The following is a 14,107-nucleotide window of genomic DNA, read 5'->3' on the forward strand; positions in this document are numbered from 1 at the left end:
TGCCTGCCATGCAGGAGACCCAGATTCAATCCCTGGGTTGGGAAGATTCCCTGGAGAAGGGAATGGCAACCCACTCCAGTCTCCTTGCCTGGAGAATCCCATGGACAGAGGAGCCTGGCAGGCTGCAGTCTACGGGGTCGCAAAGAGGTGGACACGGCTGAGTGACTGGCACCACACTAACAGGAGCTGAAATGTAGTGGCCGCTGACTGCTTATCAGTTGAGGGAGCAAGAATAGCTGCCCCGTGGCCATGTGAGAATGACTTCTGAACAATATTATTTTGAATATGGGACTTAATTTTGGCAAAAAGTGTTGTCAGAGGAAACAAGAATTACCTCCTACCATCCCGTTCTAATCCCATCCTCTCCAACCCCCTTTTTTAACAGTTTTACTGTTTACAATCTACAAAGTGAAGTGAAATTCATTCAATGGTATCTTGTTCCAGTAGACTCCTTAGAATGTACAACAAAAAAAAACAATAAAAATTCATATAAATTAGAAACTAATAAACTATCAGATAAACTAAGTAAATGATTATGTAGGAAAAAAATGGCATGCATTGTGATTATTATTACAAGCACTTCTAAATTGCTTCACTTTTTTATAATTATGTTATTTATACACATTCAGTAAAAACTGTCTTTCTACCAGGATATATGGAAAAAATTAAATAACTATGCCAAAAATCTCATTTAATTCCTAAGCTAAAGGCAAATAGAAGGGGGAAGCATTGAAACAGTGACAGATTATTTCCCTGAGAAATCACTGCAGACAGTGACTGCAGTCATGAAATTAAAATATGCTTGCTCCTTGGAAGGAAAGCTACGATAAACCTAAGACAGTGTATTAAAAAGCAGAAACATCACAGAAGTCTCTATAATCAAAGCTATGGTTTTTCTAGTAGTTATGTGTTGATGTGAGAGTAGGACTATAAAGAAAGCTGAGCACCAAAGAATTGATGCTTTCGAACTGTGGTGTTGGAGAAGACTCTTGAGAGTCCCTTGTACTGCACAGAGATCCAACCAGTCCATCCTAAAGGAAATCAACCCTGAATATTCACTGGAAGGACTGATGCTGAAGCTGAAGCTCCAATACTTTGGCCATCTGATGCAAAGAGTCGACTCATTGGTAAAGACCCTGATGCTGGGATGAGATTGAGGGCAGGAGCAGAAGGGGGTGACAGAGGATGAGATGGCTGGATACCATCGCTGACTCAACGGACTTGAGTTTGAGCAAACTCCAGGAGATAGTGAAGGACAGGGAAGCCTGGTGTCCTGTAGTCCATGGGTCCCAAAGAGTCAGTCGGACACAACTGAGTGACTGAACAACAAGCCAACTAGTAAGGAACAAGGACTGTGTCTCACATGTGGAAAGTGGCCTGTTATCTACTTTATTACCCATGGCATCCCAGCCTCAGGGGTAATAAAGCTGTCAGTGAATACTGACAAATTTGGAGATCTCAAAGAAAGAGGAGGATGGTTTCTGGCTCCTGAACTTGGGAAACAAGCCGATCAGGTTATGGGGACAAAAACTTAAGGCCAGAACAAACAAAGAGAAAAACTACTCTGGGCACATAAATGTAAATTACAAGTCTAGGGGATTTAGAAACCTCCAGACGGAAGTTAACTTTTAAGGCTGAGTGTATGATTCTAGCTTTGCTAACCATACCAAAAAGCTGTACATGCCTGCGTAAAGTGAAGAATTACATTGGTGAAGCCAATCACAAAATTGCTAAGCAAACATCTGCGGTCACATCTTTGTCCGTCCAGGCAGAGACCTGACCACAAGGAGAAACTCCATGCCCTGCAAACTTTCAAACAAGGGTGCAGATCACATTCCAAAGCCAGAGAACAAACAAGAAACACTGCACCCTGAGAGAAACTGAGAATAATAGGCTTATTGACATACATAAATCCTCGAGCATTTCCTGCAAGTTAGAGTAGCGTCCCCAACCTTTTTGGCAACAGGGACCAGTTTCGTAGAAGACAACTTTTCCATGGACCTGGGGGTGGTGGTTTTGGAATGATTCGAGTGCATCACATTTGTTGTGCACTTTATTATTATTACATCGGCTCCACCTCAAATCATCAGGCATTAGATCCCAGAGGCTGGGGACCCCTGAGTTAGAGAATCTCTAATAAAATAACTCCGTCCCTGACGTGTGCAATGTGGATGACCAAAAACATCCTAACTTTTGCAGATATGATAATCATGTGTGAAAACTGCTGTTTTTCCACCCAGACTAATGGTCAACTTGGTAACTTTAAGGACTGTGTGGGTTTTTCTCCTTTGCTTGGGTATCTGTTGTGTTATTTTGATGAGCCAGTCCTTCAGAAATGGGACTTCCTGGCCGCATCTTGCAGAGTAAACTTCTAGTCCTTTATAAATGTTTTTGTCTCTGACTTCCTTTCACAAACAGAAAGCAGACCCACCAAACAAACACAGGCGCCAAGTCAGACACGTGCTACTTCACCACTCCCCTGGTCCACATCCCCAGTGAACCTGCCCGGCTCCCCAGGAAGCACACGACCCCCTGAAACACACGCCAGGCTAACCAGCGGCAGCTTTCCTTCCGAAGGAAATGCTCGCGGTCCCCTGATGCCCCCAGACACGCTCCCCACCCTGCCCCAGCGGCGCCGCTCACCTTGACGGAGTTGTCTTGACTGGAGGTAGCAAGGATGTGCTCGCTGTCCGGGTGCCAGTCCAGGCCGTGGATCTTAGAGAGGTGGGCCGCGAGATACTCCACAGCTGTGCTGGGTTTCTGCAACAGGACCATCAGCCAGAGGCGGCACTCTACAAAGAGCTCAGCGCGTCCACCTGAGCTGGACACAGCCTATCCCAGTCTGCTGGGTGGGGATACAAATACACCCCCAGAGGAACTCCCTGCTGGCCCAGGGTTAGGGCTCCATGCCTCCATGGAAGGGAGGAGGGGTTCAAACCCTGGTCAGGGAACTAAGATCCCACATGCAGCGCAGCACAGTCAAAAGAAACAATTCTCAGAGGCCGTCTCTGCTCTTAAGAAACTCCATTTTGTTTTGTCTAAAACAAACAAAACAAGACTTCGCCAGCTCTCCCTCACGCATGCTCAGAACACCAGCCTGTGAGTCTAATCATCTTCTGCTCCCGGCACAGGCACACCTTAAAGAAGGCAGTGGGTGCGTCTCCTCTTTGGGACCATGGTCTGTGATGCCGGATCCCCTTCTCACAATCACCCACAGAGTGGGACTGTGACATCCAAACAGATCCACCCCAGTCCTGCAGTAAAACCATCAACCTTTTTTGTTTAACTGAAGTATAGTTGATGTACAATATTATACAATAACCTCAGATATGCAGATGACACCACCCTTATGGCAGAAAGTGAAGAGGAGCTAAAAAGCCTCCTGATGAAAGTGAAAGAGGAGAGCGAAAAAGTTGGCTTAAAGCTCAACATTCAGAAAACGAAGATCATGGCATCTGGTCCCATAGATGGGGAAACAGTGGAAACAGTGTCAGACTTTATTTTTGGGGGCTCCAAAATCACTGCAGATGGTGACTGCAGCCATGAAATTAAAAGACGCTTACTCCCTGGAAGGAAAGTTAGGACCAACCTAGATAGCATATTGAAAAGCAGAGACATTACTTTGCCAACAAAGGTCCGTCTAGTCAAGGCTATGGTTTTTCCAGTGGTCATGTATGGATGTGAGAGTTGGACTGTGAAGAAGGCTGAGCAACGAAGAATTGATGGTTTTGAACTGTGGTGTTGGAGAAGACTCCTGAGAGTCCCTTGGACTGCAAGGAGATCCAACCAGTCCATTCTGAAGGAGATCAGCCTTGGGTTTTCTTTGGAGGGAATGATGCTAAAGCTGAAGCTCAATACTTTGGCCACCTCATGCAAAGAGTTGACTCATTGGAAAAGACTCTGATGCTGGGAGGGATTGGGGGCAGAAGGGGACGACAGAGGATGAGATGGCTGGATGGCATCACCGACTCGATGGACGTGAGTCTGAGTGAACTCCGGGAGTTGGTGATGCACAGGGAGGCCTGGTGTGCTGCGATTCATGGGGTCACAAAGAGTCGGACATGACTGAGCGACTGAACTGACTGACTTATACAAGTTACAGGTATACAATATAGTGATGCACAATCTTTAAAGATTATAGTCCATTTTCAGCTATTATAAAATATTGACTATATTTCCCATGTTGTAATAACACAGTATTATAGCTTATTTTATATGTAACAGTTTGCATCTCTTAATTCCTGCCCCTAAATTGCCCCTCCCCTCCTTCCCTCTCTCAGTGGTAACCATGAGCTTGTCATAGAGAATAAACTCTATCTGAAAACCACCAAGCTTCAAGTGGTCAAGCCCTAAGACTCCCAAAGAGAATACGTGCACATCACAAAAGAAAACAATACATGCTTGCCAAGTACATACAAAACAGATTCAGAAGCAAACTTCAGAAATATACATTAAAACATTAAAATTTTTTTAAGCAATCAAATTAGGAGACACTTGGAAATAATATTCAACATAGTGAGGCAGCATTTGTCACTGCTGGTATACATATGAAACAGTATAATCTTTTCTAGGGAAAAGAAATTTGACCATTTTCATCAAAATGCTTAAAATTTTTCCTTTCTTAAGGGACTATTCTAAATTCACAAGAAGTTTTAGGTACAAAAGATGTTCATCTTGTGCTATGTGGAACACCTAGGAAACCAGGAACATAAGGAATGATAAGGGGGAATTAATTAAATGTTAGAATCAATTATTGTACAGCTATCTGATACAATATCATGCAGCCACTAAAGTTATACTTAGAAAAAGCTTATTATAACAGAGAAAATGAATTTATTTTAATGTTAAATGAAAAAAGTATGCATAACTATGTGTAAGATATGATAAACCATGTTTTTAAAAGAGCACAAGAAAGGAAAATACGAAAACGTTAGCATGTGACTCTAGGCAATAGGACACAGATGATTTTTATGTGCCCTTTTGTATTATTTCCTGTCATCAGCTATAGTCTATAAGGTTAAGAGTACAATCTCCAGAACCAGCCTCCCTGAGTTTAAATCTTGGCAACAAACTGTGCCTTAATTTACTCAGCTGCAGAATGGGGGTAATAATTATAACCATTTTAAAGGCTATTTATAAAGAAAAATGAATCAATACACATAAAGTTCTTAGAACAATGCCTGCGCATAATGAACACTAAGAAATAGCAGTGTTACTAAGCATTCATGAGTCTGAGTGAAAACCCAACATCACCACTGATACTGCACTTTTTAAAGCCTGTGATGCTTGCTGCCAACAGTCCTGCTTTGATACTAGAAAAGTGCCAGAGAAGTGAAATTACAACGAACAAGTTTTACAATCCATATGAACAGAAATCCTGAGTATTAATAGACCAAAAAAAAAAGCTAAATCTCTTAAAACAAAATAGGTAACAGACTCGCTGAGGGAAGTCAGGCTTATGAGTGGACCAGAGAGAAGCCTATAAAGGAACAGCTCTGCAGTGCATGTTTACGAGCTAAGGAACATAGCCACCGTTTTGGAAAACCAGTCCTGGATTCATGGCTAAATACCACACTGTTTATTTTGCCTATGGTTCTGAAAACAGTCTAAGGCAAATAAATATGCATGCACTACAAACTGATCGAACATTTTATTTAAACTAGTTTTTATATTCAAATATTAGTTTCGTTGCTGTTCAGTCGCTGAGTCGTATCTGACTCTTTGCGACCCCACGGACTGTAGCCAGGCTCCTCTGTCCAGGGGATTTCCCAGGCAAAAATCCTGGAGCGGGCTGCCATTTCCTCCTCCAGGGGATCTTCCTGACCCAGGGATCGAACCTGCATCTCCAGCATTACAGGCAGATTCTTTACCACTGAGCCACCAGGGAACCCCTTAAATGTTATACCAGCAACAGACATGAATAAAGCTAATTGCCAATTGAAGAAATGAAGAGGGGTGAAGCATGGCTGTTAGCAGACTGAAGTAGAGAGACAGATATAAAAGCGACATAAGGAAGACGCACCATCCTTCTCCTTCTAACATCACCTCGTCACTGAAGAGCCGTCCAAGGCGAGGGCTTTGACTAGCACACCACCTCCCCAGCAAGTCCTAGCACCCAACCCCGCAGCCTCCCCGTCTCTGCTTCACTCCCCTCTCCTCTCCCACGATCTGACTTTATTCCCTGCTGGCAGGGGAAGGGAGCAGGGCAACAAAAAGCAACGCTGAGACAGGACGCCCAGCATCCCAGCTGGGACAGCTGCAGAACCAGTTTCGGGAAAACTGACAGTCGCTCCTCCCCACAAAGGCAGGAGCTCTAGCCTCCCGTTTCACAGAGCAGGAAGCTGAACCTCCATCCCCGATCGTGTGCAAGTCGACTGCCTTCTGCATCCTTACCCCACCATCTGGGAGTTACACAGGCAAGAGGCCCTCTCCCTGACGCCAGCATGACAGGCTTGCCAGGACAGCAGATGCCCAGGGCGCTTCACCCCTTTCCTGCCTCTCAGGGCTGTGGGCTGCTGCAGGGAGATTACACGACCTGCAGGCCCTCTTTTGAGGCTGACAGGACTGGGAGACTTCTTTTTTAATTTTTGGCCACACCACTGTAGCCTGTGGGATCTTAGTTCCCTGACCAGGGACTGAACCCGTGTCCCCTGCAGTGGAAGCGCAGAGTCTTAACCACTGGACTGCCAGGGAAGTCCCAACAGCTAAAAAAAAAAAGCTAAATCTCTTAAAACAAAATAGATAACAAGGGAAGTCAGGGTTATGAGTGGACCAGAGAGAAGCCTATAAAGGAACAGCTCCGCAGTGCATGTTTACGAGATAAGGGACATAGCCACTGTTTTGGAAAACTGGTCCTGGATTCATGGCTAAATACCACATTGTTTATTTTGCCTATGGTTCTGAAAACAGTCTAAGGCAAATAAATATCCATGTACTACAAATTATTCAAAAATTCTATTTAAACCATTTTTTATATTCAAATATTACTTTGGGAATATTTGGGCATACTGAGTACCCGGCCTAGTGATTCAGATTCTGGATGGTGTATGTTCTAAAACAATGGATTTTCCCTCTGCAATCTGGGGCAGGGATAAGAAGCCCGATGACCATTCTAGAATGGTGTCTGGTTCCCCAGGCTTGACCTCCTCAGTGATACAACCACTATTACCACCTTTATTCCAAAGACAAGGAAACTGAGGCTTGGAAAAGTTTGTGGTTCACCTGATATAACCAGGAAGTAGCAAAATGGGACTGTAGCTTAGGTCAGGCCAAGCTCATTTTCTTAACCTGTGGTCATAATGCCTCACTCCCCTATGTTCTTCAACACCAGTTTGGTCGGGAAGCAAATGTCATTTGGTACTAGGTTCTTAACACGGCAATTAACTATGCTGCCCAAGCTACCCTGGACAAGTCCTGCTGCTCACATCCTCTGGATACCCTCCTGGGGGAAAAAGAGATCACTTACCCGCTTGTCCCATATCCGTACATCCCCGTCATGACTGGTGGCAAGGCAATTAGCGTTTTTCTTATTCCATTTGACCTGTGAGGCACCCGCTGCAAAGCAAAATCAGGGGAAGAAAGCTGTTGCCCTCAACGCCTTCGGAACAGAGTGGAGCTTATCCAGGGGAGCTGGATAATGAGTTCCGGATGAATAAGAACAGAACTCTTCAAGCTTCTATGACTGCATCAGCTCCACAGTGAGAGAGAAAATGAAGCCAAAAAAATAAATGAATTGACACATGGGAACAGGATCAGAGTCACCTAATTGAGGAAATAATCTCATGAGGGAAAAAAAAAAAAAAACTTCAGGCTACCTCTGAGTAGAATCAATAGGGAAATGTAGTTCCTTTTTTTCCACTTACTTTTATATATTCACTTTAAATTTTTATTTTTATTTTTTTGGCTATGCTGGGGGCTTCCCAGGTGTCGCTAGTGGTAAAGAACCCACCTCCCAATGCAGGAGACCTCAGAGACGTGGATTCAATCCCTGGGTCAGGAAGATCCCCTGGAAGAGGAAATGGCAAGCCACTCCGATTTTCTTGCCTGGAGAATCCCACGGACAGAAGAGCCTGGAGGGTTATGGTCCATAGGGTCGAAGAGAGTCAGACATAATTGAAGCGACTTAGCACAAGCTTCGGACAAGGCAATAGTGACCCACTCCAGTACTCTTGCCTGGAAAATCCCATGGACGGAGGAGCCTGGTGGGCTGCAGTCCATGGGGTTGCTGAGTCGGACACGACTGAGCGACTTCACTTTCACTTTTGACTTTCATGCACTGGAGAAGGAAATGGCAACCCACTCCAGTGTTCTTGCCTAGAGGATCCCAGGGAGCCTGGTGGGCTGCCGTCTATGGGGTCACGCAGAGTCGGACACAACTGAAGCGACACAGCAGCAGCAGCAGCAGCACAAGCTTGGGTCTCCGTTGCCACGTGGGCGTCTCCCGGCAGTGGCTTCCCTTACTGCGGAGTACAGGCGCTGGGACGCCCAGGCTCCAGGAGTTGTGGTACAGCGGCTACAGGGGCCCGGAAGTTGTGGCTCCTGGGCCCGAGCGCACAGGCTCAATAGTTGCAGTGCAAAGGCTTACTTGCTCCATGACATACAGGATCTTCCCAGACCAGGGATCAAACCTGTGTCTCCTGGGTTGGCAGGCAGATTCCTTACCACTGAGCCACCAGGGAAGCCCAGGAAATGTAGCTGCTTAAGCGGTTCAGCCCAGCTCTGCTGGACGGTAACTGACTCATCACACAACCCACCCTTCATCCTCTCCAACGCCAAGCTTGCGATCACAAGAGCCTTAGATCAAAGCCTGCACCTTCCCACTCTGCTTTTGTTTGGGGAGGAGGGGCAGTCTTGGAAAAATACAGCCTCTAGCTGAAGCTCAGCTGAAGAATGAGCCCCAGTTTACCCAATTCTGCCCTCAGGAAAGTTACGTGCTCCCCACCAGTTCTCCTGTCTCCCCATCAGCAAGTACACGTGGCCTTGCGTGGGGACAGGAACTCAGTCCTCTGCCAATACACACAGGGAGCAATAATGGCAAAAGAGCTCCTTAAGTGAGGGGCTGGTACTGGAAGATGCCAGAAGGGGCTGAGACAGGTGGAAAACGGGCACGGCAGCACTGCTGGCTGGCTCTTCAAGAGTCACGGTAATTATGCTAGACCAGAACGTGACGGCTCTCCACCTCTTCTTGCTGTTGCTCAGGCAACACATGACATTTCTGCTTTGACACCCTCTCTCCTCGGGTGGGTGTTTATTACTTGATACCACAGTGGATCCAGGGCTTTAGAGGGCAACCTGACCCAAGAATCTGGAAAGGATGAGAGAGAAAGCAAGGGCTTGGTACCCAACAGGAAACAGAGCAAAGCCCAGACTTTAGCCTTGCTAGGCTTTGGTGAGAGTATTTGCTGGTTTGCTTCTCTGTTTGTTGTGTTTTTCTCCCGAGACACAGGGCACTTTATGTCACCTAAGAATGAATGGTGGACACCCCTGAAGTTGGAGGAAGGTAGTATATTACTCAGGAGACCCAGTTTCTTTGCAAGAAAGCTAGAGGAGGAAGTGTAAGAAAAGACGGCTCCATTTCTATGTGACAGAGTTACTGAAGAGTTCGAAGACACGAGGAAAAAAATTTTTTTCTATTCTTTTAATGTTGTGCCTATATGAGACAATGAATGTTCATTACATTTATTGTGATCATTATTTGGTAAGTCAAATCATTATGCTGGACATCTTAAATTTATACACTTCTGTGTGTCAACTATATCTCAATAAAACTGGAAGAAAAGAAAGTAAGAAAAATTTTTAAAAAGAAGAAAAATAATAAAAACAAGTTTCAAGAAAATATACCTTTCCCAGTAGGTGGTCTATCAGAACATGAAGCCTCCCAAAGGATTCTGGGAACCTCCTAATTCAACCTGTAGGATCATGACATCAAGATCAAATGAAAGCCCCAGAGTTCTCAGAATCAGAGACGGCTCCGGAGGACACACAGACGTGCTCTTACTGACTTCCTGCCCCGTGGTAGAAACAATTCACTCACAGAGAGATCAGGACCACAGACTCTGGGGAACAGCAGCCTCCGGCTGCACCTCTCAGGGAATGTTAGCCAGAGCGCCTTTAGGTAAAGGTCCACAAGCTTCGCGTTCACTTCTTTCCCCCTCAGGGCAGCTCTGCCACCACCGAGAAGCCTCACTGAGGTACAAAAAGGAAAGACATCTCCTACCTCTGCTTCTTAAGAAGCACTTAGAAAAGAAAGCAATTGGAATAACCTTCCTTTTTAGAGATCCTCTACAATCCAATTAAGTTAGAAACCCATCAGGAGAACTAGCGAATTCAGGGATGAGTGACTGAACATTCACAGACCCCTGGTACTCTCTTTCAGCTGGATGCCCTCTGCGACCACATCTGTGGGTCATTTATATGCCACAGATCAGAAGTATGTGCATGGGGGCAGGGGCCAGATCAATTAAACTGTTAAGCACAGAGGCACAGGCGCTTGAGTCCTACATCTATGGAACAAACCCTCACAGAGCATCTCCTCAGAGCAGGCACTTAGACTGACCCTGGTCTGCAGCCCTGAACAACACGGTCCCTAACCTCACAGGGCAAACCAACCAACTGCTTAATCCATTTGTGATGTTTAATGCCTTCAAATGATGAGGAGGGGGGATGCAGGGGAGAAAAAGAATCATGCAACCATTCTGGAGTAAACATCAAATGTAAATTGAAATGACCCAAGAAGATTCAAAATAAGGAGGATTTAAGAGACAGATAACATGATCTGTTTTGATCAAGGACATCAAATTAGAATCCTGATAACTGGGCTTCATCATGGGGGGAAAGATAAAACATTTCTATGCCCAAGTTCAGCCCTCAGGAAGTGGTGAGAATCTTCTGTAACACGCCCAGTGCAGAAATGCAAGAGCAGTCAACTCCAAAAAGGTGATGGAAACAGGCAGATGAGAAGGCAACTTCCAAGTGTCAGTGTGTCTATATTAAATGATCCTGTCGGGACACAATCAGCACTGTGCGGAAACCGCAGGACAAACTGCCTGTTTTCCTCAATAAAGAAACTGCAGGAAAGGAAAACCAACCAAAGGGAAGGGAGAAGAAACCTACCAACTGAAAGAGATGAGAAATATATCAACCACTTTACCAACACCAGCTTTATTTGGATTCTGATTCAAAAATTCTGTAAAAGGAGAACAAAAACACCAAATAACATCTACTGAAACTACTGAGAAAATTTGCATATGCTTAAATATTTGAGGATATTAAAGAACTACTGTTAATATTTTTAGGTGTGCTAATGGTATTGTGGTTATGTGTTTTTTAAAGGGGCCCCCTGTTGTTGGCTTCCCTGGTGGGTCAGAGGGTAAAGCGTCTGCCTGCAATGTAGGAGACCTGGGTTCGATCCCTGGGTCAGGAAGATTCCCTGGAGAAAGAAATGGCAACCCACTCCAGGATTCTTGCCTGGAGAATCCCATGGACAGAGGAGCCTGGTGGGCTACAGTCCACGGGGTTGCAAAGAGTCGGATACGACTGAGCGACTTCACTTTCACTTTCCTGTTGTAAAAAACACTTACTGAAATATTTGTTGATGACATGATATGACACCTGGGATTTGCTTCAAAAATAATCCCAAAGGGGAGGGGGTGGAGGTGAAAGACAACAGAAGACTGTCTGTGCATTGACAGTTGTTCCAGCTGGATGACAAACACAAGCAATTCATTCTCCTCTTGCTTCACACAGTTTGGAAAGTTCCCACAATAAAAAGTTTGAAAAGCAATGTGGCGCCTGCCCTTGAACTCTGACGTAAGTTCCCGACCACATTCTACAGTTCCAACTCTAGTAGAGAGCAGCAGGGTCAAGGTCCACGCAGCTTGGACAGAGCATGGGATGCGGGGCACGGGGAGGAGGGAGACGGGTCGGTGCAAGGGGGGCGGTGGGAGGAGGGGAATGAAGGCCACCGGGGAGGGAGGTGGGCAGTCACTCACCTACAGCGGACAGCGCGACAGCGGGCTTCCGTGTGTCTCTGAAAGGCGAGAGCCAGAAGTCAAACGCCCGTCCACCCGCCACCACCCACCTGGGGCCTCTCTCCCTCTGCTTGCGTTTCTTCAGTTTCCTTTCAGGGGGTGCTGGGGCTTCACTGGGAACCTTAATAAGTGGTGTAAAGAAAATCCTGTCCCCCTTCTCAACCTCTTCAACTGAGGCAGAATCTGAACTTCAAATCATATAGCTGTCGCCACAGAGCACAAATTATAGTATTCAATAGCGCGGCCTAAGTGACTGAAGTGAACATGCAGGGAGCCAAAAGGCCCCTTCCTGGGTCATTCCTCCTAAGGAACAAGGGGACAGTTGTAGAGACGCAAGAACCTTCCAACAGCACAGCCAGGATGGCGTGAAAAACTACTCTGGATGTCCCCAACAGCCCAGAGGTGGAAGCCACTCAAGTGTCCACTGCTGAACACATGAGCCAACGACGGTCTATAGAGACAGTGGACTGTCACCAGGCCTTAAAAAGGAAGGAAAGGGGGGCTTCTCCAACGGTCCGGTGGTTGAGACTCTTGCCTTCCGATGCAGGGGGCGTGGGCTTGATCCCTGGTCAGGGAACTAAGATCCCATGTGCTACATCAAAGGGATGAAGGAAAACCAAGAAAGAAGATCCTGCCACATGCTACCACACGCTGCACCTTGAGAACATCATATTAAGTGAAATAAGTCAGTCACTAAAGGATGGACACTGTGTGATTCCACTTACACATGGTACCTGGAATAGGCAAATTCACAGCAAGTACAGCTGCCAGGGGCTGAAAGGAGCAGGAACTGGGGGGGCGGGGGGCGTGTTTAATGGGTACAGAGTTTCACCTTTGCAGGATGAAAAACTTCTGGAGCTTCACTGCACAACAATGTGAATATACTTGACACAACCAATCTGCACAGTTAAAAACGATTAAGGTAATAAATTTCGTTTTGTGGTTTTTTACTACAGTTAAAAAAAAGCAACAAACTATTCCTGGATACAGCGGGAGACTCAAATGGTCAATGGTTCACTGCAAATGGTCAGTGGGCAGCCGCGTAGGGCTGGGAGGACCAGACGAGGCACAGCTGCAGCCCTGGCTTATTGAGAAGGCAAATCAGTTCAGTGTCTTTCCATTTTTACATTACGAAAACAACCGTTTCATATAAACGAGGGATCCTTGCCCCAGAGCTCCCGGGGGACTGCTTGTTGGCTAAGAGCCCCTCTTGGTCCACCTCCCCTGGATTTTCTGCTCCCTCTCCCTCCTCTGGCGCTGCCCTCAGACCCATCACCTCGGAGGTGCGGACCTGCACGGGTCACTGGTGAGGTCACCTGTGCACACCTTTACTCCCTGAGAATCCCTTCCGCTGGACTGTCTGCTCCAGCAAACCTCAACACCTGGCCTGTCCTCTGCCTACAGTTCACCTCTCAGTGTAAAGTGTCACAAAATCACTGTCATTTGGAACAGTGGTGGGGGAGAGGGTGTCTTGTCCCGGGAACCCCCCAGGCCACGTAGCCCCTAGCTAGGGGTTACAGGGAAGGGAACCTACTCTGCAAAGAGAAAGGGGAACAGCCGTGTACTAAGAACTCAGGATGCGCAGACTCCGAGACTGGGCGCTCCCCCACGCTTAGCTCCATGGGGAGCTGGCCTACACGCTGGCTCTCGGCCCCCTTTCCGGGGGCGGTGGAGCGGCACCAAGAGCTGAGCAGCTGTCTGAGGGCACTGCCCACTGCAGACCCATGTGTGTGCCCAGCGAAATGCCCCCACCGTCACCTGCGTTCCCGTTGCCAGAACCTGGGTTTCTTTGCCAACCGGACTTTCCCGGGCTGCTGGAGCCCGTTTTGCAAACCTCTGTGATGGGCCTGAACTGCCAGGGAACCAGGCCCCCGTGGACAGCCTTCATCCAGGGACCGAGAGCAGACGGCAGCCCGCTTCCTCGGCCCCAGGTGGGTCACCTCCGGGGAGAGAGTGGCGCACTGGAACCCAGTGTCCCCCGGAGGCTCCACCGGTTCACTGCCGTGCCCAGGAGGATGACGCGCCCTCTCGCTCACCTTCCTGAGCCAGTCTCCCCCCGCCCCCCACTAGCAGTTCTG

At 47.0% G+C, this 14,107-nt stretch overlaps 1 protein-coding gene across 3 annotated transcripts in view; it reads right to left on the reverse strand.

Annotated features, from left to right (window-relative positions):
• Nucleotides 1-14,107, reverse strand: part of WDR59 (WD repeat domain 59) — an 82,192-nt gene that overhangs the window by 43,432 nt on the left and 24,653 nt on the right. Inside the window, exons 6-8 of one of the 3 annotated variants that reach the window (XM_052655806.1) lie at nt 11,991-12,028; nt 7,466-7,554; nt 2,644-2,760 (exon numbers count right to left, since the gene is read on the reverse strand). In XM_052655806.1, coding sequence (XP_052511766.1) covers nt 2,644-2,760; nt 7,466-7,554; nt 11,991-12,028 — 244 coding nt within the window. Of the gene's footprint in view, nt 1-2,643; nt 2,817-7,465; nt 7,555-11,990; nt 12,029-14,107 lie in introns of all 3 variants that reach the window. The other 2 variants (XM_052655808.1, XM_052655809.1) reach the window with 2 other exon arrangements.

The sequence above is a fragment of the Budorcas taxicolor genome, chromosome 18, assembly GCF_023091745.1.
Source record: "Budorcas taxicolor isolate Tak-1 chromosome 18, Takin1.1, whole genome shotgun sequence".
Taxonomy (NCBI): Eukaryota; Metazoa; Chordata; class Mammalia; order Artiodactyla; family Bovidae; genus Budorcas; species Budorcas taxicolor.